Raw genomic sequence first — 21,415 nt, 5'->3', positions numbered from 1 at the left:
TTTGGGGATCCTGTCTAAAGACAACGACTGGTATTGACTCCTGAGGATGTGTGGGAGTCTTGGGCAGGGAGAATAACGGTAGCACAAAAATGGAGACGACCCTCCATCCTTGATCAGTCGGACTGGCTACAGAAGGTATGGGATATCTACCTGTTGGAATATTCGACATACATGGCACACAATGATGTGTCCTCCTTTCTGGAGGATTGGGGAGCTTCTATGGAAAAACCTGGTGTGTGGTGCAGGGATCCCCCACTTAGCAGGAATCTGTGGGTTGTTCCTGATTTGAAAGATGTAGTCATTGATGAGTAGAGCTGCACCTGTCCCCACACCAGGGGGGAGAAGGCCCCTTCAAAATGCTAAATCCTTGCATCCCCAACAGGCATAACTGCTGTATATTGAATGCATAGCTGACTCCTGGTGATTGAGCTTACTCGTGGAATGATCCCTTCTGTCTCTTGTACCGTCATACCCCATGTTATTGAAATGATGGATCTCCAGTCATGGGGGGATGTACTTGGTCACAGGCAGTTGCTGGGACCTATTCACGATTCTGAAGTTGTTATGCTGGTGGCCGCAAAGATTTATTTTCAAGGGTTCTGTATTTTCTAGTTCCATTTTATGTTTTCTTTTATTTCTCTTTTAAGTAAATGCACCTATCGTTGTGTTCTGTGGCTTATAATATTTAAATAAAAACGGATTGTGACAAAACAAAATTGGGAGGCCAGGTATAGGTTTGTGTTGTGGGGGAAGTGAGGATAATGCCAGGTATTGGGTTATTGTTGTAGGGGTAGAGGAGGCAGGATGACCGGTATGGGTTCTGTGTTTGAAGGTTGGGTGGCAGGTGGCAAGGTATGATTCTTTTGCTGTCTCGGCTCGTGTTTGGCTCTTGGAGTCAAGCCAGACCCCTGGCTCTGCTTTAGCCATGAATTATGTGGCTTGCCCACCTATTGCTTGGAGATCGGTATGGTACAATATGGAAATGGTTGTCAACCTTGGAAGCTACTTTATGGATCTGTATTAGGTCAGACTTGTCAATACCTATGGCAGTCTTCCAGAGCTGAGTTGTTACATTGATGCTCTGGTTAAATGGAGAAAGCTCTCTTTATATGCAAACCTCTGTCCCCTCCTTATATATAGACATAACGATAATCTTTAGTGATGAAGAAAATGTCCAGTAATTACAGCTTATATGCAAGTATGTCAAATATTCAGCTAGGTTTGCCTTTTGCCAGAAGTCTTGCAAAGTAAAAATAATTTGTGGAAATGTTACTCTTTGCATATTCACGCTCTAATTTCCAGCCGTGTGTTTATGGCAACATATACAAGTCTTTTGTAAACCGGGCTGTAACCCAACAGTATTCCATGAAATGTCCTCCTCGTGCACCTTGGGCAATATTGTTTCCTTTGTTGTTTCTACTTAACCAACAAATTTGAAGTAATTGGCCCTCAGAGGGGGTTGGGAAGGGATGCATGTGAATGTGGGCTTTGAAGTTTATGAAAGCTGAAACATCCTACTCTTGATTGTGAAGCCACGTTATTGCTGGGATTGGAAAATATTAGTGGTTTTGTGCATCATAGCTATATGATATGTAAAGAAAGTTCCTGGGGAAGACTGCACATGGTCAGGCACATTTTGTTAATCTTGAGATTGATGGAATTTAAGTGATTTTATTGTTGTTGGAGATTATTGTTGCCCCTCTGGAAATGGTACGTATACCTTGTTGGTATCTTATGCTAATAATATTCAGCGTATGTGATAGCAGGCCATGGGTTATTAAAATGGCTGAAGGCATTTCATTTATTAACTGTTAATTATTATGGTTTTAGGTGATCTGTTATGTATTGCTTTTTAAGCATAATCACAATAAAGAAAATAAAAATATCTAGGGATAATGGATGGTGCAGGGGAGACGATGCTAGCAAAACTCACATAGAGCAAGAACGCCATCAAGGTAAAAAAATACCCCAAAGGTAAAAGTCGTATAGCATTGCAATGAAAACATTTTGCTTTATATAGTCAAAAGTACAGAGTTCAGATTCCAAGCAAAAGAACGTTTTCTTTCCTATTTGTAATTCAATTATTGTTAAGTTTACCATTAAGGAGACATTAAACAGATAAGAGTTCACACCAGTGCATTCTACCTAGATCCATAGCCCATCGTGGGGAAGCTGTTCTATTCTCCTTCATCCTTCAAAACGAATATGGTCATCAGGAGAAATATGCCTCCAATATTCAGATGGTTCCAATTCACTTTCCCCAATGTAAAACAAAGTTACGAGTACTCTCTCGCCAGTGACTTCTCTCTACCAGCACACCTTATAACAAGGGAGTGTCAAAGGAAACACAGCATCCTTTGTTGTAGTTTGTACCATTCATTTGTGGAAAGCTATCCCAGTAGTAATACGACTCTGGGTGCAGAAGTGACCAAGGCCGGTGATACATAAAGGGGCCTCTGTGGGATAGTGTAATAATAAAAGAAAAGACCATTCGAATAGAAAATAAAATCCAATCTGTATGAAATTACCCATTTTCAAAGAGGAAACACGATGCAGTAGTACATCATAGAAACCTTTAACAGCTGTTGAAATTATAATCATGTTATATCCATTCCATCATTCTATTAAATGATGCCCTCTGAAAAAAAACATCCCTTTTAGTTTTGAATGTTACCTTTTTGTGAAAATATTACATAAAGTCAGTATGGCATTTAAAATGGCATTGTGGTCGTTTAGCAGTGAAGGCTAATACCATCCTCCAACACCATCAAAACAACTTCTTTAATACCCCAAGTTAGTGTCCAGCTTTACTTTCCAGTGAACACAAAAGCCAGTCCCACAATCATCATGGCATTTGCAATTTAAATGCAGAGATCAGCAGTGGGGGCTAATCACAATCCAGTAGATCCATTATCACATGGTCTCTCCAGGGGGAAAACAATGAAGTTGCAAGCTACTAGCCAGTCCTAAAAAGATGCATGCCACCTGAATTCTAAACATACAAACAACACACAATTTCTTACTCGCCAAGAGTCAAATATCACAAGCCAATAGCTCGTGGCGAGTGCAAATTGTGCACCTTGGTCTCTTATTTCTTCAGGTGCTGTGAGCATAACCTCATATTCCTATTTTTCCCCATCCACGCTTTCTACGGTGCTTTTGTTTTCTTCTTCTACCTCCGACTATGTTCTAGTTACCTGATGCCGGCCAGATTATAGCATTTTCTCGCACAATGTACTGGTGCCATAAGAGCACTGAGGTGGTGATTGGCACAGTATAAAAGCTTTATAACTTAACAGTTTTATTCCTCAGATCCGTAATGACCTTTACGGCTGCAGTAGCAATTATTCTACCAAAAAGCAAGTTCTGTTTTCATTGTTCTTCCTTTGTAAGGAATACAACTCAACCTCTGTACGGCACAGAGTTTGAGATTCATAGTGATGATTATGAATGACACTTATGACCATTAATAAATAATTATATGAAGCCTAACTCAAAAAGAAAAGGATAAACTAAACGAAAGATATCTGAGCACTCATGATTCTGTCAAAATGTAATCTTCTGAGTAGCTGTTGTATATCTACTCATTGCTTTTTATATGGTGCTGTAGTGTAGCGATATCCACTGCCCTAATGCTGCAAGTTTAAACCTACTTGATAACAAAAAAAAGAAAAATAGCCTAACTATACAAATATTTCATGGGAATTGTTACAAACTGTCATGCGACGAATATTCATTGTCAGTAAAAGTGCAAGGTTCCTTTAAAGCAAGAACCCAATGCCAGATGAACCTTCATCGTGCCTTGTTGATGGAGGAACGTATACATACAAAAGGTATTGTGAAACTTAAATTAACCAGTTCTATCAGGCAACTCATTCGTACATTTCAGGGAGGCTTCACTTAGCGTTTATATTCACAATGCTCTATTTTTCAATATGTAATTTCTGTAGTTGAGACGTAGGGGGCGTTTGGCGACCTCTTGAAATATGGAATCCAGCACATGATGATCCATGTTTTTTTCTTCCTGGAAATCTCCATCGACCAATAACACCAGGTGAAATTCAGAAAACCTGATTTTCGCTCTTACCTTCCTTGATGTTGTCCAACATAGTATGCCCCACTCGGGCTTCTAATAGAGTACACCACAGAATAGGTGTCTACTGTTTCATAGTCATACAGGTGGCCTGTTGTTACCACATAATTAATGGAATAATTGGCCATTAGAACAGTTGTGACATGTATTTTTCACGACCAGCCTTTACAAGTAAATCACAAATATATCTTCACCAATTACACACCAACAGTGGTGGGTATTTTATCGATGCTGCCTCTAATGGTCTTTCTAATGTAAACATCTGGAAACGCTTGTTCTGCTTGTACATAAGATCCAGTGCAATAGTTGCACACAAATAATCCCAACTGGTTGCTTATATCTTTTTGAATGTCAAGGGTGTTTACCATGTGACTTTTCCAATAGTATTGCATGTATCTGTCAGACATGATTGTGAGGACCATTTAATACTGCAGCCTCCATTTCCTCTTCACATTTACAATAAAGTGGGGAATGTGCCTCATACTAAGATTGGTAGGACCTGTTGAATTACAATTGGATGCCTGCATTATATTGTCAGAATCTATTTTACTAGTGTATAAAAGTAATCTTACCTGGGTACCTAAATGGATGCATTTAAAAGTACTGGTGCATTCGGTGGCAGGCTACTTATGGATGCATTACAGTTCAGGGTTTTCAGTTACTCTTAGATAAGCAGATACCATTGTATGCAGCAATTGTGGATAGTGTAACCCAATACGTTCCAGTGCTCTTTCACACTAAAAACTTGGTAATGTTGCGTTTATTTCGTATGCATTGTGCTCGCGTAGACCCTCTAAGGTAGAGCATGATCCAAAAACGCACCATGCGCTAAGTGTTGGGTTTCCCATCCACCAGAAGTCCCCTCCTTCAGCGGACCAAGCAATGTTTTCCCACCAAGCATCCTTATCCAATCTTTCCCAGTTACCCCTTGGTTTCAATTTGTAAGCTGTACTCTATTTACCAACACAATTATCTTCCAGCACGAATGCCAAATTGAAATCGAAACTCAAAGTAGGATTTCAATCTCAGAAATTTGGCAGCAAATTACTTTTTACTTTGAAATTAATCAGTAGAGTTTCAGCTGTACTTTCTTAAGACTTCCCAGGGTTCATTGTGTTCACCATTTTTATTATAACTAGATGTTTTGCTACAATGATCAGAACATTGTTTTGATGTCACGTTACATCAAGGTTGTCAAAGACCTTAAAAGTCCTATCTGTTTTGGTAGCACAACATTGCGATTCTCCTCTTTTCCTTGTTTTAGTATTGGCGCTTTTATGCTAGTGTAAGGTTCTTGTATTCAGTGAGTTAAGCCTAACCTATGTACAAATTCATATTGATGCCACATTCTGTACTGCTGTATTGGAGAACCCATAGTTAAATGCTTAACTTGGTTCAGTGAGATGAATCTCACTGACAAAGTACCTGTAGGCATGTCAAAATAGTCCATTGTTTGTTATGGAAGAATCCTTCTTTTTCGCACTGACCTTCTTTTGTTCTGTCACTAGTTCAAGAAAAGCCAGAACAGATTCCTGGGTCGCTAGAAAGCCGTTCATGTGTTCTGATTCGACGTGACTTGGTTGCACTTCCTGCAAGTCTCATCAGTCAAATTGGGTATCGATGCCACCCAAAGCTCTACTCCGAGGGAGACCCCGGGGAAAAACTGGAGCTTGTTGCAGGTAAGGCTCTGCAGTGGTTGTTTCATCTGTGGATTTGGTTTGCCATATAACATTTTGAATATAATCTAATAAATGTGGGTTTTGAGAGAATAACCACACCACCAATACTAACTAAAGGTTATGTAGACTTGGATACATTCACATATAAAGTACCCAAGATATTAGCATAAACATGTTTTGCTTGCTTTCAAGAAGAGTGTGTTTGTTGAATATTGCTTTCAGGGCCCTTTCAGCGCTAGGCCTACACCCAAAACCCAGTTTCAAGAGCCTCTCTGGGGGCAGGCTCCACACCACCTGACTCACAAGACAAATGTACACACACACACACACCGTTTGACAGGTCTAGTGAAGAACTGTGGTTCTTTTTGTCTAGGATGTGACATGAACACTCACTTTAATGAGAAGCAAATATTTTTGTGGACTGCCTGTACACAGGTTTGACTGTGAGATGAGATCACAGCAACCCTTTAAGTTTTAACTTGAAACTCAAGAGGAGCAACACTGAGTAGGCAGCACCGTTAGTTCGTAATTCTGTTTGGTGTGGGCCACCCTCCCTGGATAAAGAGAGGGAAGACCATATCCCGAGTGGATATTGACGTCATCAATCACCGAATTGCCCCTGATTCCTGGTAACAAACCTCTCCCGAATTTGCAAAGCTCTCAAGGGAAGGATTCCAGCCAGGTAGGAACAGGATGCTAAAAGGTAAGGATCCACAAACTGCTTTTGTGATCCATTTTTACCACAACACAAGGTGCCAAATATCGCCTATAACTGAAAGCCTGGCTGGGCTTGAGGGAACAAGTAGCAAAGATTAGGAGGCCTCTCTATCTTTGGGTTTTATCCAAACGTGTGCAATACATTTACACATCGACTCATATTTAAGAAAGCATTCGCTCTTTAATGAGAATTGCATACTGTATGTAGTATCACAATAGATCCATCCGCCTGCGTATACCATCATGACATGCCATTCTCTGCTACCGTTCCATCTGGTTCTTCAGCACCATAATGCCATCTTGGTAGCGATTTAAGCGCTCTAATAGAATTGTTAACATAACTTTAAATAGTCGGCAGACCCTCGAAATGGAGGACTGGGGGGAGAACTCTAGGATTACATTTAGCTGCGGTATTTAGCCTTTAGGTGCACCCTGGAGGTTGGCTTTTTCTGGGGCCAATCTGCAGGAATTAATTACATTTGTCCTCGCTTGGGGGAAGAGAGGATAATTTGGACATGTACATTTTAATGGATACTGCAACGCAAAGTACAAGACATTAATTCCCACACCCAGGAATGCCTGTCTCACTATGTTTATTAAGAAGGAAGCTATTTTTTCACATACTGTTTCTCTTATTAACAGGTTTTCAAACATATGTCATGAAATAATTGGAAGTAAATTTGCAATGGCTTTCAGAAATGAAATGTGCCAGACAGCATGCTTATTTTTGTAAACCCGGTTATCGTTTTTTCCTATGAATATCTTGGTTTATGATCTGTGCTTTGTTTTACTTTTGCAGCTGGTCTGGTGGCATATATAGAATTCCTTCTGTTAACAAAGCCTTATATGACGGTTCAAACGTGTTTTTTGTCTTATTTGGAAGCACTCTGCAAAATGTTCCATGATGTGCTCCAGTAACAGTGGAGGGCTATGCTACAAGTATTCACTGAGAGGATTATTTCCAGGTTCCCATCCGGCGTTTGTGGCCAAATGCTGGTTTGCTTAATGTCCTGCTTTGCGACTCAAGAACGTAGCTTCTAAACAGGCATGGTCCTGTGTGTGAAACTGTGGGAGTTTAGGGCATGCGCTTAATTTACCTAAAACTGGAGGCAAAATGTGCACGTTAAATTATTGTGTGTATCATTTATTTTGAATATTGCCAGGTGATTGCATGAACGCGCCTTTCTTAGGGGTGTGGTAGGGCAAGAGGGTAGGAAGGAAGATAAGTGAAGAAGGGGTGTCTGGTGTGTGAGTCTGTAGACTGAGTGGAAGTGTCCCTTTTAACACTCTACATAACTTTGGAATGATCCATTTGGGATGGAAAATGGCCAGAGAGAAGTTGTATAATTCGAGACCATGCAACTAGCAGCACAAGCAGAAACTTTAGTTCTTCAGATTCAAGGTGGTGGCAGAGACAGGGGGAATCCCAGAGTGCATTTTTTTAAACAAATGTTTTACGTTATGCACATAATAATCAATAGCATTAACAGTCGTAATAAAAAGATTCTCAGTACAGCCCTCCAAGGCCAACCACCTTTCCTCTTTCCCAGTAATCTCTCTCCCTCATCCGAGCCTGTACTGGATGCCTGCCCCTGCACCTCACCTCTACCCTGCTGGCTTTCCGGCAATTACAACTCAGCCCGTTGTCTGGCGCATACCTTTTCAAACATTTGGGGACATCCTCTGTCTCTCTATACTCTTTTCTCCAGTTCCACACAGTGATCCATCCCATCCAGCCAGGTGGTGTCGAGTTACCACAGTCCACTGCCAGGGTTTTCTTTCCCAACTTAATAGCCGTCCTGAACAGGCTCTTTTCCCTGCTAGTGAACCCTGTCTCTCCCCAAATATGTAAAAGCATCACCTTAGGGCATGCCGGTATTGCCTCGCTAACCACCCTGGATAGGCGGACACTCACCCGCTCCTAAAATGATTGCACCTTGGGGGACTCTCATAGCATATGGAATTCTGAGCCCATTCCCGCTCCACATTTCAAGTTTAACTGATCTGTTGCCTGGCCCATCTGGTGGAGGCAGACCCTACAGTAGTATACTCTGTACAGTATCTTGTACTGTATTTGGCGCATACTCTTAAGTACCTTCCCCTTTCCTCCATACTGCATGGGCGTCCCTTCGAAGGAACGGGAGAGGGAACCTTTTTCCCCAGAAAAAGCCTTCTTCCCCTTTAAATTTAGAGGCGTGCAGGGGTGCGGCCCAGGGAGCGTGCGTTGCCCTGACGCCGCCCTCCGGTGCCAAACCCCAGTGCCCTTTTCTGCGTCGACGGAGGCGGGCCGAATTCACCAGCGCTCCTGGGTTTGGCTTCGGCCATGTAATTCCACGCGCGGACACCTCCTTTCTTGGTCTTTTTGTCTTTTTTAACATTCAGGTACTCGGTCCTCGGGCGTCACGCTCATCCCCGGCACATCCCGACTTCTACAGGGTTCAGCAGGTGTCCATCCTGCAATGGGCTCTTCCCAATGTCAGACCCCCACGGCCTCTGCCTATGTTGCCTTGGCCCAGACCACAGTTGGCAATCATGTTCGGTGTGTGGCTTGCTGTCCTCGAAGGTGCTGAAGAACAGACTAGCCAGGTGGAGGGAGCTCTTCCAGAGGTCACCTCCAGAGGATATCAAGAACTTCGTGAAGCATCGAACCAGGCTCAAGGTAGGGCCGATATTCTCAATCGCACCCCTCAGGGGAAACTCCTTCCCAGGGACTCTACCGTGTGGTAGGAACCGGTCAGGTCCTCCTACCAGCACGTGCACCAAGGCTGCTTCAGCTACCGGCCTTCAGGTCGAGGGATCCTCGGATCCTTCCGGTCGCAGTGTTGAGGGACCGGAAGGTTCTTGTACTTTGGCTCCACCCTTTTACCGGCACCATGGCCGAGGGGCTATGTCCTAATACCGGCAATACGTCCGAGGGGGCGCCTAAACGCAGCTCTACCGACCTCCGCGTCGAGGGTGTCACACCTACCGGGCCTAGGCCCGAGGAGCAGGGTAGGCCTTGTGATCCACACACAAGAGTCTTGGAGGAGGCTGGGTCCAGCGGGCCGAGCAACACATTGCAGGCAACTGGCAAGCAGCTCAACAAAATGGCTGCCGTGCCAGAAAAAGGCACCCGTACAACGCCATTCCAGGAATTCGGCGAAGAACGAGTGTCAATGCGGGACTTGCCTCAACCAGGTACGTGGCGTACAGTCTACCCCTCATTTGCGCAGGACAGATTTCCTTTACGTCCATATGGACAGGGAACTCAGCGGCTCCAGCAGCGGCCCGCTTTCCCGTCGGCTCCCACTGCCACCTCTTTGGCCAGTGAGGATGTGCTCTTTGATCAGTTCCTCGGCCTCATGAAGTCACTACAGATGGGGGGTTATCAAAGACGTCATCAGGGAAGTCCTTCCCGCAATGCTAGTGGCACCACAGATGCCGACGTCCCAGGCCCCGGCTCCGCCACCTCCTCCGGCTCCACAGCTAACTCCACAGGGGGCTACGTACCAGCCTCCGGCTGCGGGCCCTTTACCCCAGCCTCCAGCACCACCTACTCCTCCCCCTCCCTAGGATCCTCCAGATCTGCAGGCTACGGATGAGGAGTAGGATCCAGACACGCCATCCTCAGTCAGGGCCTTCCACGAATTTCTTGCTGGTCTAGCGGAGCACCTGGGCCTCCCCCAACCCGAGGTCGAGCAGCCGGCAGAGGGGGTTCTGGGTGAAGTCCTCACTTGACGCCACTCTGCCAAATCAGGGATTCCTATGCAGACCGATGTAGTCTCCCTGGTCAAGAAGGGCTTGCAGTGTCTCTCTTTCGCCCTCGCTGTCTCTTGTGCCCTTGCTGTGGCTCTCTTGCCGTGTCTCTCTTGCTCTCTTGCCGTGTCCCTCTTGCTCTCTTGCCGTGTCCCTCTTGCTCTCTTGCCGTGTCCCTCTTGCTCTCTTGCCGTGTCCCTCTTGCTCTCTTGCCGTGTCCCTCTTGCTCCCTTGCCATGTCTCTCTTGCGCCCTCGTTGTGTCCGTGTCTGTCTTGCGCCCTCGCCGTGTCTGTCTTGCTCTTGCGCCCTCGCCGTGACTCTCTTGCGCCCTCGCCGTGACTCTCTTGCGCCCTCGCCGTGACTCTCTTGCGCCCTCGCCGTGACTCTCTTGCGCCCTCGCCGTGACTCCCTTGGTCTCTCACTGCCTCTCCCTTGGTCTCTCGCTGCCTCTCCCTTGGTCTCTCGCTGCCTCTCCCTTGGTCTCTCGCTGCCTCTCCCTTGGTCTCTCGCTGCCTCTCCCTTGGTCTCTCGCTGCCTCTCCCTTGGTCTCTCGCTGCCTCTCCCTTGGTCTCTCGCTGCCTCTCCCTTGGTCTCTCGCTGCCTCTCCCTTGGTCTCTCGCTGCCTCTCCCTTGGTCTCTCGCTGCCTCTCCCTTGGTCTCTCGCTGCCTCTCCCTTGGTCTCTCGCTGCCTCTCCCTTGGTCTCTCCATGTGTCACTCTTGCTGTGTCGCTCTTGCTGTGCTGCTCTTGCTGCGTCTTTTGCCCCCTCGCGGCGTCTCTTTTGCTCCCTCGCGACGTCTCTTTTGCCCCCTCGCGACGTCTCTTTTGCTCCCTCGCGGCATCTTTCGCTGTCACGCGTTCTCTCGCTGTGTCTTTTGCTCTCACTGTGTCTCTCGCTCTCCATCTGTCTCTCGCTCTCCATCTGTCTCTCGCTCTCCATCTGTCTCTCGCTCTCCATCTGTCTCTCGCTCTCCCGCTGTGTCTCTCGCTCTCCCACTGTGTCTCTCGTGCTCTTGCTGTCTCTCTCGCTGTCTCTTGCTGTGTCCCTCGCTGTGTCTCTTGCACTCTAGCTGTGTGTCTCTTGCTCTCTCGCTGTGTTTCTTGGTCTCTCGCTGTCTCTTGCTGCTTCTCTTGCTGCATCTCGCTCTCTTGCTCTCTCGCTGTGTCTCACTCCCTCTCGCTGTGACACTCACTTTCTCACTGCGCCTCTCGCTGCATCTCTCTCTCGCTGTGTCTCTTGCTGGGTCTCTTGCTCGATGCATGGCTTGCTGTGTCTTTCTCTCGCTGTGTCTCTTGATGTCTCTCGCTGTGTCGCTCTTGCTGCGCCTTTCTTGCTCTTGCTGCGTCTCTCTTGCTCTTGCTGCGTCTCTCTTGCTCTTGCTGCGTCTCTCTTGCTCTTGCTGCGTCTCTCTTGCTCTTGCTGCGTCTCTCTTGCTCTTGCTGCGTCTCTCTTGCTCTTGCTGCGTCTCTCTTGCTCTTGCTGCGTCTCTCTTGCTGCGTCTCTCTTGCTGCGTCTCTCTTGCTGCGTCTCTCTTGCTGCGTCTCTCTTGCTGCGTCTCTTGCTGCGTCTCTCTTGCTGCGTCTCTCTTGCTGCGTCTCTCTTGCTGCGTCTCTCTTGCTGCGTCTCTCTTGCCACGTCTCCCTTGGTCTCTCGCCGCTTCTCCCTTTGTCTCTCGCTGTGTCGCTCTTGCTGCGCCTTTCTTGCTCTTGCTGCGTCTCTTGCTCTTGCTGCGTCTCTCTTGCTCTTGCTGCGTCTCTCTTGCTCTTGCTGCGTCTCTCTTGCTCTTGCTGCGTCTCTCTTGCTCTTGCTGCGTCTCTCTTGCTCTTGCTGCGTCTCTCTTGCTGCGTCTCTCTTGCTCTTGCTGTCTCTCTTGCTCTTGCTGTCTCTCTTGCTGTGTCTCTCTTGCTCTTGCTGTGTCTCTCTTGCTCTTGCTGTGTCTCTCTTGCTCTTGCTGTGTCTCTCTTGCTCTTGCTGTGTCTCTCTTGCTCTTGCTGCGTCTCTCTTGCTCTTGCTGCGTCTCTCTTGCTCTTGCTGCGTCTCTCTTGCTCTTGCTGCGTCTCTTTTGCTCTTGCTGCGTCTCTCTTGCTCTTGCGGCGTCTCTCTTGCGGCGTCTCTCTTGCGGCGTCTCTCTTGCGGCGTCTCTCTTGCGGCGTCTCTCTTGCGGCGTCTCTCTTGCTGCGTCTCTCATGCTCTCTTGCTGCGTCTCTCATGCCCCTGCTGCGGCTCGCTCGCTGCGTCTCCCTTGCTCGCTCGCTGCGTCTCCCTTGCTCGCTCGCTGCATATCTTTTGCTCGCTCTGCATCTCTCGCTGTTGCGCATTCTCTCGCTGTGTCTCGCACGTTCCCGCTGTGTCTCGCTCTCTCGCGGTGTCTCTTGCTCTCTTGTTGTGTCCCTTGCTGTGTCTCTCTTGCGCCTTCGCGTGTCTCTCTTGCGCCGTGTCTCTCTTGCGCCCTCGCCGTGGCTCTCTTGCGCCCTCGCTGCAGCTCTCTTGCGCCCTCGCTGCGGCTCTCTTGCGCCCTCGCCGCGGCTCTCTTCCTCGTGCAACAGCAAGAGAGAGGCAGCAAGTTCTCTCGCTGTGTCTTTTGCTCTCACTGTGTCTTTTGCTCTCACTGTGTCTTTTGCTCTCACTGTGTCTTTTGCTCTCACTGTGTCTTTTGCTCTCACTGTGTCTATTGCTCTCTGTGTCTATTGCTCTCTGTGTCTATTGCTCTCTGTGTCTTTTGCTCTCTGTGTCTTTTGCGCTCTTGCGGTGTCTCTTGCGCTCTTGCGGTGTCTCTTGCGCTCTTGCGGTGTCTCTTGCGCTCTTGCGGTGTCTCTTGCGCTCTTGCGGTGTCTCTTGCGCTCTTGCGGTGTCTCTTGCGCTCTTGCGGTGTCTCTTGCGCTCTTGCGGTGTCTCTTGCGCTCTTGCGGTGTCTCTTGCGCTCTTGCGGTGGCTCTCGCGCTCTTGCGGTGGCTCTCGCGCTCTTGCGCTCTTGCGGTGGCTCTCGCGCTCTTGCGGTGGCTCTCGCGCTCTTGCGGTGGCTCTCGCGCTCTTGCGGTGGCTCTCGCGCTCTTGCGGTGGCTCTCGCGCTCTTGCGGTGGCTCTCGCGCTCTTGCGATGGCTCTCGCGGTGTCTCTGGCCATCTCGCGGTGTCTCTGGCCATCTCGCGGTGTCTCTGGCCATCTCGCGGTGTCTCTGGCCATCTCGCGGTGTCTCTGGCCATCTCGCGGTGTCTCTGGCCATCTCGCGGTGTCTCTGGCCATCTCGCGGTGTCTCTGGCCATCTCGCGGTGTCTCTGGCCATCTCGCGGTGTCTCTGGCCATCTCGCGGTGTCTCTGGCTCTCTTGCGGTGTCTCTGGCTCTCTTGCGGTGTCTCTGGCTCTCTTGCGGTGTCTCTGGCTCTCTTGCGGTGTCTCTGGCTCTCTTGCGGTGTCTCTGGCTCTCTTGCGGTGTCTCTGGCTATCTTGCGGTGTCTCTGGCTCTCTCGCGCTCTCTCTCGCGCTCTCTCTCGCGCTCTCTCTCGCGCTCTCTCTCGCGCTCTCTCTCGCGCTCTCTCTCGCGCTCTCTCTCGCGCTCTCTCTCGCGCTCTCTCTCGCGCTCTCTCTCGCGCTCTCTCTCGCGCTCTCTCTCGCGCTCTCTCTGGCTCTCTCGCAGTGTCTCTCACTCTTTCTCACACTGTCTAACCCTATTTTGCCAACAGTCGCATTGTCAGGTGTGCTCCATCAGTGGGGTAGAGTATGCTCTTGCGATAAGTGCAGTCTGTTTCTCACTCTTAATGTGGCTTGCCTCTAGTGTGTTTATGTTCATGTATTTATTATTAAAATGTGTATAGATGCGTGTATGCTTTGGTTATGAGGGTGTGTGTGTGTATACACGTACATATTTGTGCTGGTCCGTGTAGCTGTTTTTTCCCCACCAGCCAAAATCAGCTCTCCTTCTGAGTCTCTGTGGGGGCCCTGGGGGACAGGAATGGTATTTTTTGTGGACTTCTATGAAATATGTCTAGTAAAAAAAATCCATGTCTGACCTATGTGAGACAGGCATGGTATCAAGAGAGACACAGGCTCCAAAAGCATTCTTTTTAAAACCTTTATTTACTAAGGTTCCTGGATTGGTAGAATGCCTGACTGGCCCTAACTCTAAAGGGAAAGTTCCCTTAACTGATGTTTCTAATTGCAGTTGTTGTCTAATAGTCCAAAATAAAGTGTGTGTTCAAACCTATGCTTGCCCTCACGCTGTACTAAAATGTGATAGGAAGTCTTTTCAAAAGGAAAAATGGTGGTTCAACAAAAAAATTGCAAAACCAGAGTTGGTTCCGGGTTGTCTTCTCACCAGGTTCAATTTGGTCAATGTCATAAGGATGATTTCTCATTGGCCTCTCGGGGTTCCCTTCCCCAAGCTCAGGCCCTTCCAGCTTTAAAAAAAAAAACGCCATATAACACAGTTCTTTTTTGGTTTTGCAGGGCGTCTTTCCTCAAGATTCGGTCCTTTAGTTCCAAACATCAATTCAGCTGGTCAGGATATGCCTTTACTTTACATATAAGTTCCTCAAAAACCTTGGCTTGCAAGGTTTGGTCTAACTTGGCGACATCTTATAGTGGTGAACAAGGAAAGTAGTTGGTACAATCAATACATTTGTTCCATGGAGTCGCGTCTCACCAGGTCTGGGGTTTAGCCAAGTACAAGTCCCCTTGCAAAATAGTGTAAGGTATGAAGTAACCTGGAAAGAGACTGCGCCTAATTTTTGCAAATTAGTTTTATTTCTTAGAAAATTGCCCTTATAGTTGATGACACGTGTTTCGGTCCTTCAAGGACCTTTTTCAAATCAGGGCTTATAGTCATGTAAGATGCCCCTGTCACATAATGTGAAAAATGAGCTTCCATATGTCCAAAGGGTAAATCCCTGCTGTTCAGAATAAGCGCGTACGGTCGCAAAGTTGCTACAAGTCTCGAGGGGGCCACCTCGACATATGGAAGCTCATTTTTCACATTATGCACATTATGTGACAGGGGCATCTTACATGACTATAAGCCCTGATTTGAAAAAGGTCCTTGAAGGACCGAAACACGTGTCATCAACTATAAGGGCAATTTTCTGAGGAATAAAACTAATTTGCCAAAATTAGGCGCAGTCTCTTTCCAGGTTACTTGAAACCTTACTTTCTTTACATATAGTCTCTCTTTCACATCACTTTGTCATGGGTTAGAATCAGAGGCTTGAGAAAACGCCAGGCTCTCCTTCAGTCCCACTTGAACTGTCTGCTTGACTTAAGTGTGCAGCCGGGAAACGTGCTTTCCCGTAATTGCAACTTTTTAAACTTGTTTGGGCCAGAATAAAAATGTGGGTTGAATGCAATCTCTGTGAAAAATCATATTGTGAAAATCATTTCATTGCATATAGGAACAGGGTGAGAATCGCCCGCATGTACCCCCCGCTCTTAGTCGGTGCACCAGCGCTCTCTAGGGTGAGGAACCTCATGAAGGGCTAGGATAGTGTGTCCTTTTTAGGGAGAGTGTTAGTGCTGCATTGATGGCGTAATGTAGAAATCGGCTCAAGTAAAGCTTCCTGTCCTTTTTCTGTTTTGTGTGTTACAGTATATCTGATAACAGAAAGGATACTATACCCGTTGTTGGAGGTAATGTGTATCAAAGTAACTCCGTGTGTTAGACAATTTAAAAGTTGTTCACCATTCCACTGGAAGACTAAGTAAGTATGTGGTTATTTTTCCACGATAGCCAGAAAGCCACCAAAGCCCCTGTCAATTCCTTCTGACACATGTACAGATAAAGGTTAGAGGTTTCCACCAGCGACCTGAGGGAAAAGATAAGAGGTTACAGGCCTGGCAGGAGGGGCCATGGACTATGACGGGCCTGTTGTGAATACTGCAACTTGAGGCCTATAAGAGTGGCCAACTACGAGTCCTACAACCCAGTGCCTAGGAGAAAGGCTTGTGTTGAATGGTGTAGTCCAAGGTTTATGAGAGGCCTGTTTTGAATGAAGATGCCAATGTCCTGGAGGGAACCTATCATGAATTTAGAAATTGAAGGTCCCTGCTGTAAATCCTGACAAAACTGTTTTGAGTATGTTTGTCCACTGTTTGCTTTGGCCATTCCATATGTCCTGGGAAAATGACCACTGACTATTCTCTTGGATTGGTGAACAATTTATTAGTAAAAACCATGCAACAAGACCAAACAGACTGTGTGCATCGTTCTGTTATACCCAAAGGAACACATGCATTTCAATGGAAGGAGTGGTCCAGACAGGGCAAGTAATCCTACTGAAACAATGTTGCAAGCAGGGAATAAGCCCCACTATTTCAAGTGTTTGATTCCAGCTGCGTTCTTGCATGTTGCACAGTGATATCAGGGAGGACAGCATAATGCAATACATTTAGTGAAATTGAATAAACTCAAGATTCACACACGCTATGAGGCAGTCGAGAGCGATTACAGTATGACGACTTCCGTCAGCTAACACCACTTTTCTTTACATGTGCCAAAAGGAAAACACTTAAGAAGCAACAGATGTGAATGTGAGCATTCCTCCACACTAGGCGAAGAGCCTTCATTGCAAAGACATATGCTGTAAAGCCTACAGCTTCAACTCGCACAATCAAGGGACAGTGGTTAAACATGGCAGTTTGCAGTGCCTTTTCAATATTCTAATGCCTTAATGTGCAAGGGGAGTACATACAATTTTCAATTCCAAACGTTTCCCCCACAATCAGAACTTGGCTATTAGCTTTGGGCAGCCAGAAGTCTAAAGGCTCCTAATGATTATGAATCGCCTTTCTGTTGGACACATCGTTTGAACATTTCATTTGTAGCCTCGGGTGTCCCAAGGGGGGGGTAATGACTTATAAAGATTAGGCATTGCTTTAAATTGATATAGAGAGTTTCTTCGCCCCAGAACCTCTTACTTCATTAGCCCACCCTGATGCTGTTTTACATGGAAGTACCTCTTTAGTTTTAGAGTTTCCCCTTTTTCGGTTAGGCATTTGTCCAACTCAAATCCTAAATTATATAATACAAAGTAAATGCCTGTTAAATCTGATTACTTAGTGTGACTTGCATCATTGCCTTGAGTTACCCATAACCGCCAGAATAAGTAGTATGGTGGTATAGTGGGTTAAAGAAAAGATCGAATACAGGCATCACTGAGTTTTATAGTGGGGAAATGAAAAGATCTGATGCAAGCCTGTGACAAATCGACTACCAGTGGTCCAGAGGTGAATATCAGTTTCTGAACCATCAATCAGCCTCACACCTCTAATACACCAGAAGGGATTTGAACAGATTGGAATGACAAGCAAATTATAAACCTACTTGTCCAATTTTGGTAACTTAGACTGAACAGCAGGCGTATCTCCGAAAGGTCGTGGATCGTTGGTTAGTTGCAAAACAGCGAAAATGCAATTATTACCCAATGATAAAAGGAGTGTCCAGTCAAGGATGTATTATTAATATCCATTTAATTAATCACAAGTCCGTCTAACAACACTACGCAATGTAACCCAGCCTGTAAAGGGGAATGCAGAGGACAGACAGTTTCAAAGAATGAAAAGGGATGCACTCTGGATCGTGACAGAAGGGAAGTCACAGTGTGTTAAGGTTACTCTTACGTCCTGTCCCCTTTCCTCCATACTGTATGAAAGGGATTGGAGACGGAACCTTTTTCACCAGAAAAAACCTTCTTCCCCTTTAAATTTAGAGGTGCGCGTGCGACGCTGCCCTGACTCCGCCCTCCGGCGCCACACCTCAGTCCCCCTTTCCGCGTCAACGGGAACGGGCCGAATTCACCAGCGCTCCTGGGTTTGGCTTCGGCCATGTAATTCCATGCGCGGATACTTCTTCTCTTTGTCTTTTTTGTCTTTTTTCTCATTCAGGTACTTGGTCCTCAGGCGTCACACTCTTCTCATGCCCTTATGAACACACTGCACAACCTGGGCTTCTCTCTCAACCTCAAGAAGTCACAGCTGCTCCCTATGCAGTCTCTGACATTCCTGGGACTCATTTGGGACACGTGCGGCGAGAGGGTTTTCCCTTCGGAAGACAAAATCTCGGCCATCAAGAGGGCCACCGCCCACTTCCTCAGCAGAGAGAGGTCCTCGGCATGGTGGAACCAACATCTCTTGTGTCTACTGGCGGCGGTCCTTTTAGCCGTGCCGCTCACGAGACTAAGGATGAGAAGGATTCAGCTGCACTTTGCGGCCTCATGGAATCAGGAGCGGGGCTCGTAATCCGAGATGATCAGCGTTCCTCCATCTCTCCACGCGGACCTAACTTGGTGGTCCATGGACTGCAACCTACGGACGGGCGAGCCCTTTTGGCCACCCTCCCCACAGGCCACCTTCTCCAGCATGGGGTCTGGCATGGATTCACATGCTCATGAATATTCCCCGTCGTCAGGCCGGGAATCCTCGGTAAAGAAAAAATCAGTATCAGTTTTGTTTCTGATCTGTCTTTTTTAGTAGTAACCAATCACTGGTCTCTGGGTCATACTGCCCCCAGCCAATGACTGCCCTCTCCCTAAGTCCCGCCTCTGCCAGCCATCCTCAGATTTTTACTGAACGCTCAAGTGTTGGGAGTCCTCGTGTTTAGCTCTCGAGCTTTTTGCTGCGTTTCTGTGCTTTTTCAAAGAGATTTTCTCATTTTTCGGTCAAATAGAGCCTCAAGCTCCACCGTGTCTACATCCGATCAACGGGGACCCGTTTCGGATTTTCTACGCCCCTCAAGGTTGAAGTTTTCGTCGAGTTACGCTTCTTGGAGGAGTCCAGAAGTTTCTGCGGCCTACCCGAACATGGCCCAGGAGAAAGGAAGCTCGACGCCCGGAAAGCTGTTCAGGGTTTGCCCTGATGCAAGCTGCAGAATGTGTTCAAGGAGGACGAGCACTCGAAATGTCTAAACTGCCTTCATGAGGACAAAACGCACGTGGAGAAGGACTGTATTTTTTGCGGGAACATGTCGGAACGGACCATCAGGGACCGACACCTTCGTCTCTCCAACTGGCTGGAAGGAAAGAGCCCGTCAGGTAAGAAGAAGTCCGAGCGGTCTTCTAAGTCCTGTGAGGGCGCCCCGGCGACGGAGGCCCAACAGAAGGCAAATCACTGCGAGTCCGCGGGCACCGGGAGCACCGAACAGTCAGGCTCCTCGGCTGCCAGGCAGGGCGCATCCTCTCCAGCACCATCAACCACGAGCCAACGCTCTGGCTCAGGGAAGAGGAAGGCCGAGAACCCGGCGAAGCTTCTGGAGAGGCCCCAGTCGATCTCGAAGGATCCAGCCGAGGGGGACCATGGCAGTGACCCTCACCCCAAGGTGAATGCCACAGGCCTGCAGAAGGTGGTGAAGGCCTTGATTCAACTGGCCAAGGCCTCTATCGAGGAAGTCGCGGCGGCCCTGGCGCAGCCTGAGGAGGCTACACCAGTGGAGGCGACCTCGGGGCCCAGAGTTACCCTGCCACCGCGGAGGGAAGCCTCTTTCAGGCCCATCGAGAAGACCCCCGTGAAGACCCCGGCGGAAAAAGAGGGGGGGAGCCGGTGGCCATTGTGGACACAGACACAGTCTCTGAGGAGGAACTGGTTGAAGTCTTGGAGGGCCTCGACGAGGGCGTCGAAGAGGCCCGGTCCCATGGGAGGGATCCCGACGAAGGGGACGAGAGCTACGGCGGTGCCGGCGAGGTTCCTAGTCGACCATCGCGCCCGTCGCTTCTGGAGCCGCAGGACAACTCGGCGGCCATTTTGTTGGCAATACAATCCTTATGTTCGGAGATGAGGACGAGATTGCCTCTACCACTGACGGAGGAGCCGGAACCGGGCCCGACGGAGGAGCCAGGCCCTCTGGGAAGTCCCCCAAACAAGAGAAGACGGACCCATCCAGCCCCGCCTTTTCAGCCCTCGCGGCCTGCTCGGCCTTTGCCCACATCCCCCGTACCTGGGGATGACACTGGAACGGACACGGCCACGACGGGTATGCATGATGGCGACGACGGGACGGAGCTCTCATCGCCTCCAGCCGGGCTTTCCCGCCCGACGAGATTGGGTCTTTCCACGCTATGATCACCAGGGCATCTGAGCTTTTTCATCTCTGCCCGAAGAAAAGAAGGAAGGTTTCCTTTACCAACAGCGTGAGGCCAAGAGGAAGACAGTCCTCGCCGTGCCTCTGCTGGATGACATCTGGGACGAGGGTCTCACCCTTCTCAAGAACCCGTCTACGATGCCTGCCAAGAGGGAAAGGTACGAGAAGTAGTACTGGGTCCCTGACGCGGCACATTTGTGTCTTAGGGCGAAACCGACCCCTTACTCGGTCGTCTCAGCGGTGGCCAAGAAGAAAGCAGGGGGGGGGCGGCATCGGCCTCAACGTCAACTTCCCCGCCGGACGGCGAAGGAAAGAAGCTTGATGCAATGGGACGACAAGTTATCTCGTCGGCGGAAACAACGATTAAGGTGGCCAACCCCCTCGCGATTGTGGCCCGCTACGACAGGGATTTATGGTACAAGATCCGCCCACCTGTTGGACTTCCTACCGGACGACAAGAGGGCTGAGGCCCTAGAGATCTTGCAAGAAGGTGAGTTGGCGTCAGACCACGCCATTACGGTGGCAACGGACATTGCCGACACATGTTTTCGCCAGCTAGGCAACAGCGTTTGCCTCAGACGACGAGGGTGGCTCAAGGCGACGGATTTCCGCCAGGACGTACAAGCCAAGGTTTTGGACATGCCGTTCGACGGGAACAACCTGTTTGGGAAAACAGTGGATGAGTCCTGGGAGTTCTCCAGCAACAAAGGCCGTCCTTTCGGAGCTCTGGAGGCAAGCAGGGTGCCTCCAAGGGATTCGGCGGTGGCTCCTCTACGTACCGTCAAGCGGCCCGCTCCTCGTCGCAGGAAGCCTATAGAGGATGAGGCAAGTCGGGTGGATCCCGCCGTCGTCACCAGGGAGGCCAAGGCGGCAAGGCGTCCTCCAAGCAAGATTGAACCGACCGTGGCGTTGGGCCCCCACCGAAGCACCTCAGCATGTGGGAGTCCATCTCCACCGACCGTTGGGTGCTGGGCGCCCTGGCCCAGGGGCACGCCCTCAAATTTCAAAAAAAGTGCCCCCGCATTCCTCCCATGGCCAGGAAAGAAAACCACGTCCCTCAACTGCTGTTGGAGGTAAGGGCGATGCTCAAGAAAGGTGCCATCGAGCTCGTCCCAAAGAGGCTCCGGAGTATAC

At 48.5% G+C, this 21,415-nt stretch overlaps 1 protein-coding gene across 4 annotated transcripts in view; it reads left to right on the top strand.

Moving 5' to 3' along the window:
- The window catches only part of NACC2 (NACC family member 2), a 1,346,898-nt gene that overhangs the window by 1,029,454 nt on the left and 296,029 nt on the right, over positions 1–21,415 (top strand). For all 4 annotated transcript variants that reach the window (XM_069609557.1, XM_069609558.1, XM_069609560.1 and 1 more), the window contains one exon: positions 5,602–5,772. In XM_069609557.1, coding sequence (XP_069465658.1) covers positions 5,602–5,772 — 171 coding nt within the window. The remainder of the gene's footprint in view (positions 1–5,601; positions 5,773–21,415) is intronic.

This window comes from Ambystoma mexicanum, chromosome 8 (assembly GCF_040938575.1).
Source record: "Ambystoma mexicanum isolate Mex_15411 chromosome 8, UKY_AmexF1_1, whole genome shotgun sequence".
NCBI lineage: Eukaryota > Metazoa > Chordata > Amphibia > Caudata > Ambystomatidae > Ambystoma > Ambystoma mexicanum.
Note: the sequence above shows the minus strand (reverse complement) of the source record. Positions and strands in the feature narration are given on the sequence as shown.